Source organism: Carassius auratus, chromosome 48, assembly GCF_003368295.1.
Source record: "Carassius auratus strain Wakin chromosome 48, ASM336829v1, whole genome shotgun sequence".
NCBI classification, from domain to species: domain Eukaryota; kingdom Metazoa; phylum Chordata; class Actinopteri; order Cypriniformes; family Cyprinidae; genus Carassius; species Carassius auratus.
The window spans coordinates 7,027,690-7,051,452 of NC_039290.1; the positions used below are offsets into that span (position 1 = coordinate 7,027,690).

General features: G+C 36.0%; 1 protein-coding gene across 3 annotated transcripts; it reads right to left on the reverse strand.

The window, feature by feature from the left end:
* Window positions 1-16,025: 16,025 nt before the first annotated feature.
* Window positions 16,026-23,661, reverse strand: LOC113065675 (zinc finger protein 740-like). Of its 3 annotated transcripts, none has more exons than XM_026237122.1 (7): window positions 23,582-23,661; window positions 21,998-22,544; window positions 21,057-21,248; window positions 20,079-20,213; window positions 19,847-19,976; window positions 19,621-19,739; window positions 16,026-18,158 (listed from the first exon to the last, which is right to left on the reverse strand). In XM_026237122.1, the coding sequence occupies exons 2-7, from the start codon at window positions 22,040-22,042 to the stop codon at window positions 17,988-17,990; spliced, it is 792 nt and encodes a 263-aa protein (XP_026092907.1). In that variant the 5' UTR covers window positions 22,043-22,544; window positions 23,582-23,661; the 3' UTR covers window positions 16,026-17,987. The 3 variants fall into 3 exon arrangements, with proteins under 3 accessions (XP_026092907.1, XP_026092906.1, XP_026092908.1); XM_026237121.1 differs by having other exon boundaries at window positions 21,998-22,159; window positions 23,582-23,625; XM_026237123.1 differs by lacking the exon at window positions 21,998-22,544 and having other exon boundaries at window positions 23,582-23,632.
* Between the last annotated feature and the right edge of the window lie 102 nt (window positions 23,662-23,763).

Consider the following 23,763-nt stretch of genomic DNA (forward strand, 5'->3'; position numbering starts at 1 on the left):
GTTCTGCTGTGGCGTGTTTTCCTCTTTTCAGATACTCTTTGGTTTGCAGAGGCGGCAGTGATATTTTGAGGTCACTTTGTTTACTGTTTTGTGTTTAAGTCAACTATCACTATTACTACCGCTCACATGCAGGGTTAGGGACTCTTGACAAGCCACCAAGTATGAAACCTCCCTAGCAACTACATAGAGCTGTGTTAAAAAACATCAACAACTACATTTCAGAATCCTTATTTTGAGTTTTGAATGGGTAAACACAACTCTAGCATGTAGCATATATATACATTAGTCAACATTTAAGTGGATCAAAACCTTAGTTGTCTTAACCAAAATGCGCTCTTGTCTTCGAATAACTTTGATGCTTTTAACTTTTAACTTTTTTGATCCCCTTCAAATGTTCTCTCTCTCTCTCTGTGTATATATATATATATATATATATATATATATATATATATATATATATATACACACACACACAAACACATACATATATATGTTAAAAATAATGCAATAATGTATATACATGTGTGTGAGTATAAATATATTTTAATACATATATGTATATGGTCAAAGACAAGATATGTTTGTTGTGTCTACAATAAATTACAAAAGCAAATTTAATTTACATGAAAAGCATATTAAATGCAAGTAAAGTGTCAACTTTAATGTTTCAAATAACATTAAAAAAATAAAATGTCAAAATATAGGTGAAATAATGTTCCATCTTAATTCAATGTAACATATATATATATATATATATATATATATATATATATATATATATATATATATACACACACAAATGAAACAACATACTTAGTCTGACCTGTATTTTATAAATATATATAAGAATAAGTGATCATACATTTTTTTATATTTTAAATGATTTGTTAAAACTTGCTGACAAATGGGTAAAACCTAGTGGTTTGAAGGATAGTGGCAAAGATTACAAATGACAATTTATACGATTTTTTGGGGCTACACTGTTAATGTCATCTAATGATTCTTGTTCTAAATAAGCCTGATATTTTTTTTATTTTTTTTTTGGTATATGAACTATTGTTATACTGTGACATTTTAGTGGGTGTCTTCTGTAAATTACGGTAAAAATATTTAATAGTCATTTTAGCTGTATTCAACTTTTATTGTTTTGATTATAGGAAACAAATATAAACAAATATATTTATAAAAAATAATGAAATACATATGTATATGCAGTATATTGAATGAATTTCAATTGTTCTCCCTGTTTTCCTTCCTAGTGACTCAGAGTCAATCCTAGAGCGCCCTCTCCTGGTTCTTCTGGTTCTGGTTTTGAATGAGACACAGACTGAGGCTGAACTACACTTAGCATTTACTACACTGGTTTGACTTTGTTTTGTTGCCTTTATGCTTTTCAGGCTCAATTTACTCCATTATGCATGTAAAACTACAAGTTTTTTAATACATCCACAACTGTGAGGATAATTAGTATTTTTTCCCCTCTAATTGTCGATTTTGATTTGGTTATAAATAACATGCAGCATATGGTACAATTTTAAGAGGTCCTAAAACAGACTGTTATTTAAAAACCAGAATAGCTGTTTTGTCTGCAAGCCCTTTTACTCTGCATGAGGAAAGCGTTATATTTCACTAAATATTCCGGAATAAAAATTGGTTGTTGGTAAATACCCACATTTAACGTGTGTGTGTTTGTGTGTGTGTGTGTGTGTGTGTGAGAGACATAATTCTGCAAGAAGGTTTGGCAGCTTTGCATGCCTGCTCTTTCTCTGGTGGATTCCTCCCCTGTCTCTCATCTTAATGCAAATGAAAGGTTCCCCCTGGAGAAATGGTTGTAAAAATAGTAGTTTATCACATACATGTCTCAGAATCATACCTAGGGCACAGTTATGGCACTGGGGGCGGAGACGAGACATGTGCAGTCTCAGGGGTCACCCTGGCCAATGCTTTGAACCAGTTCACTGAGATTTTATCAGGCTAAATGCAAAGAGCCCATGCTATGGCTGTCTGAAACTGAAGCAGCTGCCCACTCAGTCGATGACGTAGAAAGCATATTTGTATTTTCTACCAGTCACCGTATACGGCACCATAATGGCTCGTCTAATGATCTACAGCAAATTAAAGAGAGCTTTAGACATAACCAGACAAAACAAATACAGGTATTTCGAATGAATGACTTTATTTCTTTCTGTTCCATCAGACGCCATTTTTATTCTATAAACCAACCACCAAATCATCTATTGCTAATTTATTATTGCCAGGTAAATATATAACTTTGATGCTTGTTTCTCTGTAGAAATGGAATCATAAGTGGAAAAAATGACACTCATAATAAGTGTGTTTACATCTTTAAAACTGTAATATTTTTGTATTACTAATATACTATTATAGTTCTTTGAATTACATTATATAATTTATATTTTCTGTTTTCATTTAAATTTTTGTTATTTGGTTATATATATATATATATATGCATGGCATATATAGTTTGTATTAGGTTTTAGCTTTTAGATTTAGAGTTTTAGTTATTTTAGTACTTCAACTAAACAACGAGAAATGTTGTGTTGGCAACTAGCTACAAATAATTAGTTGTTTAATTTTATTATTTTTTCCATTTTATTTTATTTCAGGTGGTGTTTATTTTATTTCAAGATTTTCTATGGTCTAGGATATGGTTTTTGGTTAACGATAATAATAATATTACTTTAAACTGCTCCATTAGACACCAATTCTATTTTTCCAGCAAACAATAACACACACGATGAAGAAATTAAGTTTAATGAAGAAATTCAAGGTTAAGAAATTATCAAATAAATACTTTACTAATATTTTGTGTCAGAAATCGAATCAAATTCTGAAATGGATGTTAAAATCTATGAATGAGCGAATAAATTAACTTTCAAGCACTATATCAAAAGCCATCTTTTAAGATTTTAAGAAGTCTTAAAATTATAAATAATAATTTAAAAATAAATACTTTTTTAATCAGGAATTTTTTGTTGAAAAGTCACATTTGAATGGTTTTATGTCTATCCCTCACAGCCTTGTTAGCATTCACAATCTATCCTGATTAAGACCCGTTCTCCTGATTTGTGTACGACTGCAGAAGCTGGAATGGAAACTGATCTTCAGCAGCTTTGCCTGAAGGTTACAAAAGTTCACCGCCATGTGGGATATTCAGTTGTAATGAGAGACAGGTTTAGGACAGGACTTGTTTAGGCAGATGGAGAACTTTCTTGGCACTGGTTCAGCACACCTCCTCAACCTTCTATCCCTCTCTGTCTTCCTCTTTAATAATGCTTTGGCATCCATATGAAAGTAGCTGGGAAAGTTTTCATTGTCTCGGCTGATGTAAGCATGCTTTTTTGAGTTATGAAACATGACGTTGGCCCCTGAGCGCCCCACCCTCCCTAACCCCGTCTCCGAGAGGCTTGTGGACGCTGGCGCTTATCTCCAAAGCATGAAAGCCTTCAGCTCAAAATTTATTTGACCAATTGAGTTAAGTAGCTCTTTCATTATGAGGTCATTCATTATGATTCATTAGCGGATGGGTAAGAGTCACAGATAAAACCACAATGTCTGGCTCATGTGTGTTATGTACAACATGCTCCCATTGAATAAAGCAAAATGCTGTGGGATAGTAGAATAAGGTTTTTAAGATATCATCAACCGCAATAAAAGAAAAAGAGCAAAGGGTCATCAAGGTCATCGGTGGGCCAGGCCTGAGAGGACATGAGAAAGGTTCTTTGTGTTAATAATATACTAACTTTAGCGGGAAAGTACGTTTTTGAGGTAAATATGCAGACAGAACTATAAGTAAGTCAGTGGTGAGTTGAATTTCCCTAAAAGTGCAAAGCCTGCAACTCTGTGGTGCTATAAAAACATTGCTTTGTTTGTTTAAGCTGCTGAGGAGGTCTGAAATACCTGGAGAAAGCTATCCCTTCTGCATTCTCCATTTCAACAGCAACTGCGCTTCCATTTTTTTTGCAAATGTGCCTACACTGAATTTTTTGCGATTACATAAATGACAAACAATGTGGTAACTTTTCATACTAGGCCTACTGACAAAAGTCATCATGTACACATCTTTAACTATACATCAAATTAAAAACTAGTTAGTATACTGATTTGTTTGATTCACTAAAACTACAAAGTTCATAAGAGTAATTTGTTTTGGAATTTGACTACAGTGCATGGTTGTGCTGTATGTTTTTGATTCACCAAAAGAACCAAAACATAAGATTCAATGACTTGGGAATCAGACTACAGTGACTGTGCTGTATGTTTTTGATTCCTTAAAAGAATCAGTTCAAAAGAGTCAGTTGATCAGGAATTGGACAATGCTGGCCGTGCTCTGTTTTTGATTCACTAAAAAGAACAGGCACATATAATTCATACTTTCAGAGCTGCACAACACTGGTTTCACTGAATTTTTTTAATTCACTAAATGATCCGGCTCATTAGAGTTATTATTTTGGTGTCGGGCTACACTTGTCACGCTAAATGTTTTTGATTCACAAATAATGAGCTGAGATGTAAGTCATTCATTCACATTTGGAAATCAGACTACTCTGCTCATGGTGGGTTTTGTGCTGTAGATTCAGTAAAAATTTTAAATTAACCTCTGTCAGGGTTTTTGTGCATTATTTTGTCTGCATCTGCAGAAAAATTAATGCATGAGAAACGCTGACAGAACTAAACATCATTTTTTATGTTATTTGCAAAAACAAACAAAAACCACAGTAAGAATAAAATATACATTTCAGTTCAGAAGCACACTGCATCTATTAGTCAAGCCAACCAACCGAAAAAATCAGTTCACCTAATTGGGGTGGTATTATACACACCTCAGAAAAGATTTGGTCCACCCAAGCCACACTTATAAATACACTGATGTCTTTGCATTTTATTTTATAATACATGTTTGAATCTTCATACAACCACTTACTTTACATTAGTTTACAGCTGCCACATGTAATTTTCATTTTTATTATTTCCTCTATGAAGTTTCAAAAGACTAAATACTTTATTGAGGCCACTGTCTGATTATCTGGCTGATGAGAGCCCTCTTGGAAAAAGTGATTAATTTTAGTGCAGCAATTACATGTTCCTTGACAATATGCTAACACACCTGAAAAAAGTGCATTGCCCTCAGGAACAATATGTTCCCTCGGATGGTCCTGTTTATGACCCGAAGCAATCACTATATTAATGCAGCTGATTTGAATACCATGTTCATAACCCTTTATGGAATATGTCAAGGTTATGGAGGATGACAGATGTATCTGTATAAATAGCAAAAGGGCAGGTGTTGAGATAAGACTTCTGTATGACCCCTAGCAAGGCAGAAATTTGTTACAATTTGACTCCCATTTTTTGTCTATGCCCACTAACGTGCCTGACACTCATGCAGCTTTCATCTGGATATTCCAGCAGCACCTACAGGCAACCGATGAATGCCTTTCATCGACTAATTACAGTGGCAAGGCTGTAAAACTGCAAAAACGTAATTTATATTAATTATAGAGGAATGAGCATAATAGACTGAAACAGCGCGGCTTGACACGTTGTACAAAACACGCAGTAAAATTGTCAGAGGCGTGTGGACTAGAGGCCTGTAATTGATAGATGCTGTTTGTGTGGGTGTGTGGTGGTGAACGGATGCAGCAGTCAATAAATTATCATCATCTGCAAGCTTTTCTGTATGTCACCGAATGAGTTTTCCAGTCTTTTTCAGGAAAATCTGCACGCTTATTGCAATCAGAGTCATTTTCTAGGTGAAGGGGAGGGCGACACAAAAGCGTCAATGTTTCGTATTAATCGTGCATGCAGCTCAGGGCCCAAGCTGAGCAAACAGCTCGCCCTGCGATAAATGTAGGTAAATTACGGCGTGCTCTCAGCACAGGCAGATTTAGATAGGCCAAATTCATCAAAAGACCATAGAAAAGGGCTCGGAATAGAGGACGGGTAATGCACGTAATGCAATGCAATGGTAATGCAACAGATTCGGACACAACAAGGCCATGATAAGAGCGCTGTTCACCACTGCCACAGAAACACCTCAATATGGCCTGATGTGTTTTATGCACCTCTCTCGCCCTCTAATAGAAAATCATTTCACCTTGGATGCAAAGGCGACCAAAATCAACAGCAATGCCACAGCATTTGCTGATTCAGTAGTATTTCAATAAGTTATTCTATCCGGTGTAAAAATAATCTTCTTTGCAGTATTTTACTTTACTTCAGTTATTGGTCTCTTGAAATCATCAGAAGCTGCCAATTGTGCAGATAGCTACATGAAAAATCCTTGAGATAAATCTGGTCTCCCATATCATTAAATGTCAAATCCATAATTGCACAATATTTATTCAAGAGCACATTAAGCATTTCAAACGTGCCATTCCTAAAGTCCGAGATGTTATTCCTCTGGCTGGATTGGCGGGTGAGAGTAGCCTATACACCCTATTTTCATATCACATGACGGAGAGTTTAAAAACACATAAATTTAAGCTAAGGCATGCTACATTTATCAGCCAGGCAGTTGGATATGTCTACAAGCCCGCTTAGACATTTCTATTTTCGAGTCGCCTGCGCCATTAGTCACTGAATTTGGCCGTGCTTCGCCGTTGAAAACGGGTGCCGTCGATCTGAGCCGGAGATGTTTACGGAGCACAAGCTGCAGCCTGTTGACATTTTAAGAGGATCGAGGCCATTCTTTCCCTTCCCCTTGATTTAGAACAAGACTCACGTCCCCGTAGAGTCCGTTCTGCTGCGTTACGCACACGCGTTCGCACACAAACGGGCTCTTTTAGCCGCGCGCTTCCGTGCGTGTGAGAACATCTGGTCTGCACCCTTGCAGCAACGGGTCATAGTTTCACACACTCCCGACATGTTTCGTTCTCATCTTTATGTCATATCGTATAAAGAAGTGTTTAAGGTTTGCGTCTGACAAGCTATTTCAAATGGACCGAATGAGTATAATGAGTGTCGTGAACTGAAATAATCGTGACAGCGTCGGTGATTAAGATAGTGATGTAATTGGAGAGTGAGTCGCGGCCGTATTTCACTTTTGTTGCAGACACTCAATGTCACACAGCAGTGGTAGCAATTAAGCTTTATGAAGTTTTCTTTCTCTTGTGGTCGTGTTTGGTCTTGTTCCACTCGAGTTTTCACGGCTTACCGCTTCCAAAACAATTTGATTTTTGGCCATTATGGGTTTCAGAAATGAATCTTTGGGTAACCAAAGCAAGATATTTTCACGCTTTTGCTCTAAGTGCTCAGCTTTCCTCCTCCCTCCTTCCATCTCTCTCTCTCTCTCTCATTTATATACTTTCTTTCTCCCCTCACCCTAGTGGATTCCCCATCTGCACCACAGCGCCCGTTAACAGACGCTCGCTTGACAGATTTACCGCTGCTGTCCTACCATTGGCTGCCAGCGTGACAGAGCTGATTTAATGCTCGCTTCTGATTGGTCCGTGCGCGACAGGCTAATTTATGGCCGTGCTGTGATTCGACGCTGGCTGTCTTTGATGTGAGTTACCGCTCTGTTGCTTATGGGACACAGAAACGGTGTCAGGTTTCAATCGTAAAACCCTCTCCCCAAGGGAAGGAGCAGGGAGTGCTCGACATTCCTGACGTCATGAGAATAAGAGGAAGAGGAGGAGGAGAGAAAGAGGGAGAGAGAGAGTGATTTGTAGCTGCAGTCATTTTCACTCACACAGGCCTGCTGCAGTTTCTTTGTGGAATGTGTTCACATCCAACTCTCCAACTCCAAAATAATATCCTGTTTCGACACCAGACACTCAAAAAAACATCTCATGTGAGAGTCAAAAATGCAGACGATCTGAGAGGCCGATTCATCTCAATCAACACACATCAGAAATATAATCAAGACTGTCATTGCCATATCCCATTACTGTTGGGTTGATGTTTGGTTACGATCAATTTGTGGATTGCCACTGATTACCACATGTATGCAATAATTCACATGGTTAAATCCTCACAGTGTGACTTTTTTTAAAAAACAAATTATGCACTTAGAGTTGCATTCTTAGTTTTCACTTTTTTTGCATCATTTAAATATGACAGTATAGTGCAACCTGATTTATACTGTACTTTGAAGATCTCACCTCTGTGATGCTATAGGGTGGTCCCCAGGGTGTTGCTATGTACTATGAATGTCATTACTGTATTTATTTTTTGGAGCACAATATTATATTTTTTTAAAAATGTCTAATGAAAGTCAATGAAGACCAATGTTTTTGGACCCCACTGACTTTCATTGTTTGGACAGAAACAGTTGAAACATTATTCCAAATTGTTGCTTTAGTGTTCCACAGAATAAAGAAAGTCAGAAATGTGAGTCAGTGATGACAGATCACGTCAATAATTTCTTAACAGGTGATAGGTTGTTTTAGGTATAGTTATAGATACATTTTCAACTGTTTATCTTTCACCAAGCAGAAATGGTCTGGGCCATTAAAAACATAAAATGACACCTCTCCTCAACAAGCCACGTGATTTGAGGTAATGCCTTCCTATAGCTCAAACATTAGAACATGCCATTTGCAACACCGAAGTTCGATTGCTAGGGAATGCATGTATTGAAAAATGTATAGCTCAAATGCAGCATAGTTTGCTTTGGATATACAAAAATTTAACTGCTGGACAATTTTCACACTGAAGTAAAATATGCGATAGTGTTGCTTGTTTTGGCAGACATATCTAACGCATTTATTCATCAGTGTTATGCTGTATTGAAACAATACTGCTGAAGAAGCAGTAAACACAGCTTGCGTGTTTAAATTGGCTTCTGCACTGCAACATATTGTTTCCAGGAGGAAAGATTCCAGAGCACTGGCAATAAATGACCTCTCGACATGTTTCAACTTCCTTTACCTCTTCTGAAACAACATTCACAGTGATTCCCATTAAACTCCAGACAATTCACTCAAGTACACCATAAAACGCGAACATGAGTGGTTTGACAGCTTAAAGGGATAGTTCACCCAAAAAATGAAAATTCACTCTCATATTGATCCAAACCTTTAAGACTGACTTTCTTCTGTGAAGCACAGTATATATATATATATATATATATATATATATATATATATATATATATATATATATATGTATGTATGTATGTATGTATGTATTTATATACACACACACACACACACACACAAAAAGCCATACAGGATTGGAACAATATGAAAGCTTAGTAAATTAATTTTCATTTTATCCCTATAAAATGCCATTTCTTTCTCATCTAACACTCAAGATGTAATAAGATGTGTAAGATGTCCTTTAAATTAGTTTTATTGCAGTTATTAACCTCATGCAAAATCATTTACATTCTATAGGAAATCCAGCCTTTTTTGTACTAAAGCTATAACTTACTCATAATTCCATATAATGGTACGCAGTAAGTATATTTCTTCTGATATAATTGTTAAAAACCATGAGAAAGGATCGGGTGTCAGTTTCCTAAAGACAAATGGCAGCATGCAATTAGTTCACTGTCACATAAATCTTCACTCGATCCCTTTATCTGTGTGCGTGTCTAATCTATGTGTGTATTTGTGCGAGGGTGTGTCTTGCCCGCGAACTCTTACTCCTTTGAAAGATGAGAATGCATTGTGCTACGCCTTAAAATTTCCTTGAAATTATCTAAAGCAGCTCTCCAGCCATTTATTTCTCCATCCACCATTATTCCTCTCAGATATTCACGTCGCATGACCATGCTGCTTTAGTCTTAAGACATAAGGATGTCTGCTCATATTAGAAACGGTTTTTAACCATAGTCCCCTCCTGCTGCCCCTGAGATTAGTGAGGATGTATATGACTCATATCTCTTCAAAGCACTTGAAACTGTCTGGTATAAATCAACGTATCATAAAGCTGATCAATAGCAGCGTACTGCCAAAGTCACTTTGGCCTACTGTCTGTCTGTACTCTCATCTCCCTAAACGCTTCCCCTCGACCATCTATCCCCTTTATCTGTGCATCAGTCGCGCGGCTAATGCTGAGGAGATCAGCAGCAGTGTGCGTGAACCCCCTGTAACAGCTGTGACCCGTGAAAATCTCTAAGGGTAAATGACAAGGCCGGTGCCGTCTTTCAAAAGCTCAAGGATTCATAAGACGTGCACCTCCACCTCACCTCTTGCCTCACCTTGTCTGTTCAGGTGGAAAATTGCAGTGGGATGAAATGAAGGTGCACAGAGGCCTTCCCATGCTCGCGTGTAATTGCATAACATCTAAAGAGACACATTAGGGCTTTTTAACATGCATGCCAGCATGCCAGTCACAGTGTGAACTCTGCTGGAAGCATATTGCATACCTGCGCACTATGTGTTACGCTTCTCTCTGAGCAAACAGGACTCATAAACGTCTCAGTGGCGGAAACAATGACACAAGCTGTTTATGGAAGGTCAGGGAGGTGTGAATGTTCATATCTTTATTAGTTTAATCAATTTTTCCATAGAGTTCATAAACAAATCACAACTGGGAGCAGAAAACACGCCTCTGCAACAAAATAAAAAGTGAATCAGCAGTGAAAAGGGAAAAAGTTTAATATGACTCAATCCACATGAAAATGGCAAAGGAGCAGTCTTGTCTTATTCAGTATCAAAGCAAATCTATTAAAGCTCATAAAGAAACTTATACTGGTGATAAGTTAGAGATTTCCCATTAAGCATAACTTCACGCAGGGAAAAGGTAGCAGTCATAGAAATATCATGTTTAGGGAGGCTGCATGGTTATGTTTTTACGTTTTAGCAGTAGGCTTGTGCTTTAGACTAGACTAGGCTAGTGATATTTCTAAATATTTGTGAAAATCTCAGATGCTTGCCAAGGCTGCATTTATTTGATAAAAAAATACAGTAAAAATAGTGATATTATTAAAATGTATTACAATTTAAAATAACAGATTTCTGTTGAGATACATAAAAAAATCATGCCAAAGTTGCATTTCAGCAGCCATTCGACGCTACTAGAAGCAGAAATCACACCATGTGCAAACATGAGAATGAGAATAAGAAGTCAATAGGGAGAATGTTTAATATCATTTAATCCCCATGAAAATAAAACAAAGGTTATTTATTAAATATCGAAGCAGGTTCCTAAAGCCACATGATCTACTGCAAAATAAAATGACGATAAAATAAAGAATTCCCTCTAAGTACAACAAAAGCATCCATCAAAAATATATCATGTTTAGAGAGGTCAATATGGTATTTGCCCCCCCCCCATTTGTTTTTATATATATACTGTATATATATATATATATATATATATATATCTATATATCTATATATATATATATATATATATATATATATATATATAGACACACACACACACACACACACACACACACATACACACACACTGTATATAGCACTATTAGCTGTAGTCTTGTGGTTAAAGATTTTGAATAGTGATATAAAGTATGTAAAAAAATTTTTTTTAATAAAACAGATTATTGGTGTATGTTTTGCTAGAAAGTACAACATTTCATGTTTAATTCAATGTTACTTGAACTTCTAATTATTTGTGAACTTGACTAGCAATTTCAAAATCAGCGTAGGCTCTGTAGTTGAAGTTAAGTTCTCATAGTATGTATTGAGGCCCGGGGAAGTTTCCTGTGGCCTAAACTATATCATCTACAGACTCTTGACTCAAAAAAGAGCCAGCACTGTGTGAGTGGGACTTGTGGGCTTCTACAGGGCGGCCCGAAGCAGGGATGGTGGGTCCCAACAAGTGCAGATTGATGGGGTAGTGCGGGGCCAGTGTATGTTAATGTATCTGTCGAGGCGAAATGTGCTTCAGCATGAGAGTGATTTTAATGCTCTCGGCAGGATGCCGAGGCATTCGTCCTGTCATCAGGAATGTGGATGACTCTCGAGTCAGATAAATCTTGACAATGAGGAGCTGGTCAACTGAGCCAGTCCCGGCACTTTGGGTTTCCCTCATAAAACAGAGTTTAAGGGTTTGACAAAGAAATCTTCAGACAGAGCAATGGCAAGAGGAAATAAATGCCGCTTTGCAACTGCTTTTTTGCTGTTGTTTTAAAAACATATGTATTGTATTAATTAGCTTAATGGATATGATGATTAAGCCTTTTTCAAAATAAGTCTTGCTTTTATTTCACAATCAATGACTAATTTAATTAGTAACAATCATGTGTATCATGAAATACACACAGACTACTGTTCAAAAGTTTGTAGACAGTTATATTTTTTTATATTTTTGCAAATAATTTTGCATTTATTTGATCAAAAACAAAATACAATTATTATATTACAATACAAATCTCTAATATCTAAAATATTATTACAGTAAAAAGAAATATCATTACAATTTAAACTAACCATTTTCTATTTCATATATTTTAAAATGTAATTTATATTTTTTTAATGCAAAGCATCGTCACTATTCAGTTCTTCACATGATCCTTCAGAAATCATTCTAATATGCTGATTTGCTGCTCAAGAAACACTTCTTATTATTATCATCAATGCTGAAAACAGCTAATATTTTTGTGGAAATGAAAGTTGTGGATACAGTTTATCAGGATTCTTTGATGAATAGAATTTTTAAAAGAACAGCACTTACAGTATTTACATTTAAAATAATTAAATATTTAAATAAATCTAAAATCAAAATATGTTGTTACATTATAAAGGTCCTTGTATATAAATCGCACTGACCACAAACATTTGAATGGAGCTGTACACAGATAACAGACCTGAAATTTATGCTCTGCATTTAACCCATCCAAGTGCACCAAACACACACACACACACACACACACACACACACTGTGGTGTAACCATGGTTATATCCTATCTAGTGCTAAATGTCACCCCTCATGGTAGCTTTTGATGACATCCTGATGTTGATACAGCAGAAAACACAGGAGATGCTGTATCTGTGATTCCTTTCTCTTCATTAAACCCAACAGCAGTCAGATAATAACACAAGGGTGTCATTTATCATTTCTCAACCTCCTGTGTTCTCTGTGCGAGGGCTGAAAAAGTGCTGAAAGCAAACTAATTGTGCTGTTGCACATAAAAGTGCCATTTTCACATAAATGTGCATTCACAACTATTTGGACAGAAAAGTAGGTCAAAGGACATGTTGCGAATTCCCCGGTCTGCCATCAGCAGTTGGAGACAGTCATTCTCTTTGAGAACACATGGCCAAAAAAAAAGAAGAAGCTGGTTAATTAATCTTCATCAGCTCCAAGTAAGGCTGTGTTTGGTTCTTACTCGCTTGTTATCTTCCATAAAAAAAATACAAATACTACAAGTCAGCAAAATGTATAAAAGCTCTAATTTCTGTGACATATGTAGCACTTTGTATTAATTATTTGACACATTTATTTGTCCCATTTCCTTTGCCATGACGGCCATGATTGTGAGTCAAAAATTATTTGACTTGTAAATAAATAATACTTTTATTAATTAAAGCATTATATTGATTCAAAGTGGCATTAAAATATCACAAAAGATTTATATTTCACACAAATGCTGTTTCCTTAAACTATCAATTCATCAAAGAGTCCTGAAAAAAGTATCACCATTTCAACAGAAATATTTAGCAAAGCATTGAACAAGAAATGTTTCTTGAGCAGCAAATCAGCCTAGAATGATTTGTGAAGGATCATGTGACACTGAAGACTGGAGAAATTAAGCTGAAAATTCAGCTTTGCATCACAGAAATAAATGACATTTTAAAATATATTAAAATAGGAAACATTTATTTTATATTGTAATAATATTTCACAATATTACGTATTTTAGTGTATTTGTGATCAAATAACTGCAGTCTTGGTGAGGCTTCTTTTAAAAACATAAAAAATCTTCATAAGAACCATGATTGTGAGTGTTGAACATGATGAAATAAATATAGACTATAACAAATTTAAACCAAATATTCAAGACTGGAGGGAAACAAAAAATGAATTATGAAAAAATGAAAAAAGAAAGGAAACCCACATTGATCCTCCACTAATCTAGTATCAGAAAAGCCTCTAAATGTCTATCGTGTATACGGCCCTGCACTTATCACACACTCAATTCCTCAACCATCTCAATCATAACACTTCATGATCACTTTAATACAGTGTAAACCTACAGCCCATATGTTTAACCAGCACACCGCACTGAAACAAGTCCCAAGACTTTAATATAACACTTCCATCATTTTGGGGCCACTGTATATTAATTCATAGCCCATGCAGCTGTATCAGAGAAGACTGAAATTTAATGAAGACCGCTTTACCTGGCTGACGGGCACTGCACAGTGCACATCTCTGCTTGGTTAAATATCATTGTTAATTAACACATAAAGGTACGCTATCAGGCAGAATGACAGATGGCTGCAGCAGCTTATAAGGGAAGCCTGATTTATCTATGAATTAAACATTAAATACAGCTGTACAGGCAATTTGACATGAATTAGGCCCTACATTAAAGGTTTTGGGAAGGGTTGCATGTGAAATAAGGCCATTCAGACTTATTTAAATAATGCTGTACCACCATACTAGTATACAAATGTGTGCATGTGCAACATTTGTGTGCTAAGAAGCCATTTTAGGACCTTCAACAACATTTTAAGGGTCTCCAATTGTATGAACGTAGTACAGCCATGTCTAAGAACCTCTTCTCGTCCGCCTTGGCTTTAAAAGCGGGTGTTTTAAGTGCTCTCAGCCCACGGGTGTTATAAATCAGGATCAGCAGTCAGGACAGAGAGAGGAGGGCTGTGGCCTCTCTGAAGCAACACAAAACCAGACTCTTTGTCTAACTCTGTCTCCCTTGCTGGCAATGCGGTTTGAGATGCCTTGAACATTTCGCTTTCATTTCCATTACATTTCTGCTGGAAATATCAGTTCGTTCAACACATTTTTTCCCACATACATACAAGGTATAACCATTATTATTAATATTTTCACATTGCAGTGAAGTTGCTTCTATTGCGGGCTACAATTAAGTTGAACTTAAGTACATTATAGACATATTTGATAGAGTTATTTAGTGTCTGAAGTCAAAGTAGAGCTAATAAATAAATATAACTTCACTAAATTGTGAAAAAATATGTATTTACATGTCAAAGAACACAGCGCCCTCTATTGGATCATATGGAAACAACTGTGTAATTTATACAGCATGTAGCATGTATATGTACATGTAAGCACGTATATGCTAGTAATATAAGTAGTAAATGATGATAGCTAAAGTAAAACCCCCAAACAACTTTGTTAAATCATTTTAAAGGGCTTTTAAAGGCTAAATCTGATTTATATGCTTCGGCACACCTGTTGAAAGTTGGTGGATTACGCCACCTGCTGGTAAGAATGTGCACTAAACGGTCAAAATTTTGTTAAAAGGCCAAATTATTATTATTTTGTTAAAGAAATTAATACTTGCATTCAGCAAGGGTGCATTACATTAATCAGTGACAGCAGATGCATCTATAAATCAGAAAATACTTCAAATAAATGCCATTCTTTTGAAAGATGTTGCTGTTCTTAAAAAATTCTGAACAAAAATTAATCACAATTTCCACAAAAAATTTGAAGCAGCACAACTGCTTTACCATCACAGGAATAAATGACATTTTATAATATATATTTAAATAGAAAAACATTATTTCAAGATTGGATTTTTATATTGTTGTAACCATATTTTTTATCAAACAAATTTTACCGAACCCATACATTTAAACTGTAGTCAGTGTATTTCTTACAAAGAACGGTTTATATTTAATGCATCTGGAAAAAGCTTTTATCCAAAGTGACTTGCAGTGCATTCAATGTATAAATTTGATCAGTTTACTCTCTGGGAATCAAACTTCTAACTTTAAATAAAAAATCTAAATTCAAAGACAGCCAGCAGTCATATTGACTCTCTTATTGCTGATGAAGAGATGCTATGCCAGTTCATAAAAAAATAACACAGCAAATAAATAGAAATAAGCTTGTAAGAGTACAGGAAAAATAAGAAAAAAAAGAAGAAGCCACGTTTTTTTTAGAAAAGAAAATTTATTGTCAGCTCGAGGTCCTAGGACTCATTAACAGTGTCTAACAGGACAGAATAAAGTTGACCTGTAGTTCATGTCCTTTTACTGTATATGCATAACGGAAAGAACATGCAAATGTACACATAAAAAAATACAGTGAATCTGCTACGTCTGACAGTGGCAGCAGTCTAATCCTACTACGGTTTCTATTTAAATTATTTAAAATGCTAAAGAAATATATTAACTCAAGCTTGAGTGTGGCAGAAGTCCGTGTTCAAGAGCCACGCGATAAGAAACATAACAAGACCTCTGCGAAAAAACTGGTGGTTTTATATAACATCTGTCTTTCTATTAACTGTACAACCTGTTAAAAGGTTTTCTTTGTTATTCTTGGCTTGGCTTTGTCAATCCAGTGACTTCAGAAGAGGAAGTGAGATGCTAGCAGACTTACTGCATGAATCGCATCATACTGCGATGAAATTTGTCATTCATACTCAAATACTCGACGAAAATTCAGTGTTAATGATAACCGAAAGGCCAACTTCAAAAGCTTGACACCAATGTAGCGCACCAAGAAACGAGCTCTCCTGTGGGTATAGGATGGATGATGTTCCAGATGTTTCTGCTAAAACCATAAAAGCCTGTGTAAAACTGTCAATGGCCATGAGCTGTTATCACAGAATTAAAAAGAATAGTTGACCCCAAAATGGAAATCTGCTGAAAATGTATACATCCTCAAGCCATCAAAGATATAGATGTGTTTTTTTCTTCATCAGATAACAGATTAGGAGAAATTCAGCATTACATCACTTACTCACCAATGGATCCATTGCAGTGAATGGGTGCCGTCAGACTCCGAGTCCAAACAGCTGATAAAAAAACATCACAATAATCCACAAGCAATGCAGACCACTCCAGTTCACCAATTAATGTCTTGTCAACTGAAAAGCTGTGTGTTTGTAAGAAACAAATTAATGAAAGCATTTTTAACTTTTAAGATTTCACTATTAACCAAAATAGCTCATAATCCATAACATCGCTTCCTCCAGTCAAAAAAAATAAAAATAAAAACATTTCCTGTTATCCTCTCACATCAAACTCCACCAACATATTTGTTTAGAACGGTTTTGGACTGTTTTCAACTTATAAATGGTGATCTGTGCATATTTCTTTCCTGATTCAGATGAGACAACGTTTCGACTTGAGAAAGCAATATAATAGATAAATGAGTATTTTAGCCGGAGGCAATGGTTTGGGGGTCAAAGAGTCTTAAAAATGGACTAGACTAAAGATGATGGACTAGAGTGGTGTGGATTATTGTTATGTTTGTATCAGCTGTTTGGACACTCATTCTGACGGCACCCATTCACTGCAGAGGATCCACTGGTGAGCAAGAGATGGAATGCTACATTTCCTCAAATCTGGAAACAGAACAGGAAATGATTTATTAATGTGCACAGTGAAAAAATGTATACTATAAGTATTAGAATGTGTCTGTTGTCACTATAGCTGACTTCTCCGTAAATTCAGTGAAATGTTGTTGGCCTATGCAGCGAATTTGTGTCACCAACTTAAAAAGAAGCAAAATCTGCATGGGATTGTGCAGATTCCTATTGAAATGACTGGATTTTACTTGCAAAATTAAATGTGAGCACAACGTAACACTGAGAATCTCAACAATCTACAGTCCTGCATGGGATCTACACAAGAAAGCATTTCTAAACTACCAGAAATCATTATTGCCTGTATTGAATGCACAACTAACCAGCCTGCTGATCACAGTACCATCTAAAATACAAAATACACTATTTCCCAGAGTCTAAGCAATATAAAAGAGTCCACTGGGATCAGAGCTGGACACACTGGAGTCTTTAAACAGTTTACAGGCTCAGATCCCCGGTCAGGTCATGTTGGCGAGTCCATTGCGTTTCCTGGGAAGTGGTTTGTACGCGATCGGAAGGCTGTCACGCCGCCAGCCTGCTGTTGTTTGTCTGCAGTGGGCTCCAGGACGCCGAGTGCTGAGAGGGGTCCTGAGAATACGACCGTCCCTCACAGCACGGCTGGTTCTCCTCTTTAGGGATGCCCACGGCACACAAACGTCGATGCCGTAGTAACCGGTCGGTTCTGGAAAAGTTCTGTGTGATGGAAGTGGTTCAGAGTTAGCCTCTTTTTTTTACATGATATTGTTCTTTTGGACATGCTTTTAATGAACTGATTGACTGATTCTCAGTGTCTAAAGAGCTTCCCAAAAGCACCAGCATGCCACTGAAAGTGTCCTCTTGTTGTGACTACTGTTTTATCATTATACTTCTGTAATCACTGTTTTCAAGTACATACATTACATTGTGTATGTATGTATAAAAATACACCACTGTTCAAAAGCTACAAAAGTAATATTTGTTTTATGGTAATGTTCAAGGTAGCAAATATTTGATCAGAAATAAAAGTAAAACAGTAATACTGTGAAATATTACTCTGTAATTTATTCCTGTGATGCAAAGCTGTATTTTCAGCATCATTACTCCAGTCTTCAGAGTCACATGGTCCTTCAGAAATTACTTTGATATGCAGTTTTGGCGCTCAAGAAACATCTTATAATAATCAATGTTTAAAAAACAGCTTTTTTCTCAGGACTCTTATATGAATAGAAAGAAGAACATTTATTTGAAACATTTTGATTGATTTTTTCCATAATATTACTGTCAGTTTTGATGAAATCAATACATCCTGGTTGAATAAAAGTATTAAATTTGTTAAAAAAAAGAAAATATATATATTATTGACCTCAAACTTTTAAATGGTGGCATAAACATCCAGTTTGCAGACCACAACAGACTCGGATCATGATTTTTGCAAGCTGAAATGTCTTACTAGCTTGAAATCAACATTGTGTCAAGTTTATTACATAATAAAGGCATATGCATTAAGATTTTGTTAACCCTCTCAGGCTCAAATTAAGTTTTAGCAAAGTCCTTTGTCTCTGGTTATAGTACCAAGTTTTTAGTACTCCAGATACATAAAATATGTATCTGGAGTAATAAGGTACTTAGTTTTTAAACTGTTGCAAATCTGCAACGCCTGCCTTGAGAGGGTTAATAATCGGCGGTCACAGTAAAAGCAGTCATAAGATAAAAGGCAAAATCAACATGAATGCAAAACTCACTGTATTACTTAAAATACACATTTCTAGTCTTATTGAATAAATTAATGTGTGAATTGCTTTCAATGAATTGAACTGAATTACTGAAAATACATTTTTATTTAAAATAAAAAACTGTTCAAAATGTAATATCGTGCTTTAACTCTTTTTTTTTTATTTAGCTAGCTATCTTATTTTTCATCTAAACTGCTTCAACTGCTTCTTGCCATTCTTGCAAAATGACCAATTATGATCAATTTATTCACAATCAAGCTTTTGCTCCTTAAATATTCGGTTTCATTTCAAAATATGTCATAAATCGGACCATAAAAAGCCCCCATTTGTTGCCAGACACTATAAATTGCGGTTCTACTATCTTAAAGACGTGCATTTATGCACGTAATCGGCAAACAGCAAGCTCCCTGTGAATACAGCTGCCTGTGTTTGTCATGTCTCACCTGTTGGCAGCGGTCACACTGATAAGGCTTCTCACCGCTGTGAACACGCTTATGTCTTTCCAGGTGGTAGCGCTGAATAAACCTCATGTCACACATATCACAGCCGAATGGCTTTTCCCCTAAATCAACGCACACACACACACACACAGATGTACACACAATTACTTCATGCATCTCTTTGTATGAAACGTAAGATGGCGTGAGAGCAGAAAGGCTCATGGCGTACCCGTATGGGTGAGAATGTGCCGTTTGAGGTGGTAGCTACTGCGGAAAGCACTGTAGCAGTGCTCACATATGAAGTTCTTCTGCACTTGAGAGCTGAGTGAGTTATCGTCATTAACGTCAGGAATCTCCACCTTCACATCACATACAGAAGAAAAGAGGATTGGGTCAGAATACGAGCTGAAGTGTGTAAATGTGATAAACAGGCAGACTCTGCAGACGGACTGAACACATGCCTGGGGTTTTTCTCTCATTTTGGTGGGAAGTCCAGACTTCCTGTTCTTCTTCTTTGGCTGCACGTTCTGGCTGACTTGAACGTCTTTTTCATCCAAAAGCCTGGAAGAGTGAAACTCTCCATCCTTGCGGATGAGCTGTTCAAAAACAGTATATAAGTCAACGGTTTGAAAGCAAATTATTTCATAAAATATGAAGTTAACAAATGTAAATGTTTGATTTAAATCTGTGCAGAGTTATATATAAAAATATATATCAAGCCTGTAGAATTTAAACATATACTACTTTTCAAAAGTTTGGAATCGGAAAGATTAAAAAAAAAATTTTATTGATAGAAGTCTTTTATGTATTCCAAGGTTGAATTCATTTGATCAAAAATACAGTCAAACTTTAATATTGTGAAATATTATTATGATATGAAATAACCGTTTTCTATTTTTATTTATTTTAAATCTTTTTAGCAGCCATCGCTCTAGTCTTGAGTCTCAGAAACCATTTTTGCTTCTCAGGAAACACTTCTTATTAATACCAGTGTTGGAAATGTTGCTTTATATATTTGTGGAAAGTGTTTATTTTTTTAAGGATTCTTTGATGAATGGAAAATTCTTAAAAAGAATAAAGAAATCTTTTGTAACCTTATAAATGTCTTTATTGTCAACTGATATATTTAATGAACCCTTTATGAAGTATTAAGAAGTTTTCTTTCTGTCTAAAAATCTTACGGATCCCAACCTTTTGAACAGTAGTTCAATAGTTTTATGCATTTGGTAGTTTTTATCCAAATAAAGCAATTCACATTGCATTCAAGTCACATATTTTATCATTTCATGCTTTCCCTGGGAATTGAACCCATGACCTTAGCATTAGCTACAGGACTCTATGAAAGACTTTCAAAATATAAATGAATAGTTCACCCCAAATATTCATTCCAAACCAATATGACTTTCTTTCCCGGCACAAATCATGTCTTTGTCTCTTACCAATGGTGGGCAGCTGACTCCTGAGGGAAGCACCATGAGGCCGTGTTGGCTGTGTGTGTTCTGGTTGTGGCTGTGATTGTTTTCTCTCTGTCCCTGGCCCAGATGAGAGCCCATCTTCTTATGGCTGGGCATGGAGCTGGCCTGCATAAGTGCCATGCTGGACAGCACTGCTTCACAGCCAAGCAACCCAGCCTGTGAGAAATACAACCACAAGCATACACATCTGTTCAAAAGGGCACTAAAGGCACTCATCTAATGAGTTGGATATTTATCTTGAAATTTGACAAATGTGACCCAGTTAACTCTTCACAGTCACGATCTGTCAGATTGTGTATGCAAATATGTCAAGAGCATGCCCAGGTCATTTTACAATAATAATAATGTCGCCTTAATGATCCTAAAAATACATAATTTATGCAAAAAATTAGCAAAAAATCTCTTTTTAACATTAAGATTATTGCATTATGAAATTTTTATAACAATTATTCACATTTTCCCCACAATTCACAATACCGTATTATTCACAAAGGTCATTCTCATTACTGCAAAATAGTCTATTGTCAATGTGCTGCAGTAAAATAAAATCTTAAATCATATAAGAATATATATTTTTAATACTACAACAATGTGTAACGTGCTTAAATGTCATGAAAATTTTTTTTCAGGGCCATTTAGGCATTAGGCATTTTTAATCATGCAAAATATAGTTTGGGGTATAAATATGATCCAGACACATTCTTGACAGCTTTTGTAAGATTCAGCCAATTACTTGTAAACAGTCTCTACATTTTGTGTCAAGTCACGCTGTGGAAGTAAAGTTACAAAGAGTTTAATACACAGTAACAGGCAAGCAAAACAAAAAATGAAGGCATTCTTTGTCAAAACAAATGTGGACAAATGCAGAAAATGCAAATGAAGAAGAGAAAAAAAAACTCACTGACCCATTTCATGTGATCTCTCACTGAGCTGTTGGAAAGGTGTGACATCGCAGTGGTGAGAGTGTATGTATGTGTGTGTGTGTGTGTGTGGGGTACAGAGGGCTTCGCTCGGGGCAGGGAGAGTGTTTAGAGACCACACAAGCCCCAACCATCAGGGGCCCAAGCCTGGAAACAGAAGGGAGTGGGGGTATAAAGCCAGGGTAATATCCATCTCTGTCTATGATGTTGCCACACATCTACCCCACCATTAACAGAAGCTGTCAACCATGGACAAATCCCAGCTTTTATTTGCTTGAATCAGACCTTTTCCATGTCTGCATTGCCAAGCCTTTGTTTATGTAGGCTCATGGGGCTGTGTTTTTAAGCCATAAGAATTTGGCTTCAGACTGGTGTCAAGAGTCCCTAAATGATATCTGGAAACAAACCAGGTCCAAACTGAAACTGAGTGGAGTGGATTATCATTGGTTCTGTCAAACTGAAATGGTAGGAATACATCCGAGCGTTAATGCCCTGTTGACTTTGGATTTGGTTGGTCAGATTCTGGGACTCACTGCAATAAAGAACAGATTTATTTCAACCACCCTCTTTCCTTCCATCGCTTATTCCTGTGCATAAGTCCGACTAACTCACCATCAAAGATCCAGATAAACACAACTATAAATCATGAATGAATAAAATAAGGGCACGGAAGCCACTGGACAATGAAAGCAATTGCATTGCTACAAAATGAACATAGCATGCTTGCAATGACATTTAGATCCAGGTGAGTGGGTGAATATTGTATGTTGAGTTTTCCATTTTTTTTTTTTGGCAAGTGAGGGGATTTGGACAGGGTCCTGAAGGTTAAATTAATTCCAGGGGATAAAAAATAAAATCACATCAGTCTTATCACATGGCAAACAGATAGCAGTCTGAAGCAAACCAAGCCAAAGAAAAACTCACAAGAAAAACTCAATATTCTCAATATCAATATTATATGCAACATGAATCGAAAGGTTGCATGTCTGAACCACGAAGAGCTTTTAATGATCTTTAATGTGTTTAAAAACATACATGTTTAGCTTTACTTGCTTCCAAGAATTTTATTCATAATTAACATTAATTTAAATGTAACTACTATTCAAATTTAATACGCATACATTTCACACAAAAAAAAACGTGATTTAAAAACAACTTGAAAGTACAATAATGTAATATTAGCATTATTAAAATAAATTTTATAAATTGTTCACAACCAATGTCCGTTGCAATGCTGATATATAATAATATATGGCTAAAACATATATGATGATATAATATATACAATTAAATCAATATAGTCTATAGTCGTATTATTTGTGTCTGGAACTGAATTCAGGTCTGAACGGGTTGAAAGTAACAAAGATATTTGTAATGTCAGTATCTGAGTCAAATTGATTTGTGTTCAGTCTGAAGTGTAAACACATTATTGAAGTAAACTCCTCATTCATCCTGCAGCACAACAGGGCGTGAGTTAACGGTCTGTTTAACTTCACATTTAAATCCTTTTGATACATTTTTAAAAATGTTTTAGGCTTAATAAAAGCAGGCGGTTCGGATTTGTTTTACCTTACTCTTCTCGGTTTACAGTAGCCCAATGTTTTCTTGTCGGAACAATTTTAACAGTTTACAAACACAGGAAACGTTACCGGAAGTGCTCTCAGGGGAGAGCGCATACTGTCACGTGATCACCGCACTGGCAACAAATTAAAGGCAGCTTCCGGTGTAAATAAAGTCTATGAGTTTTAGGA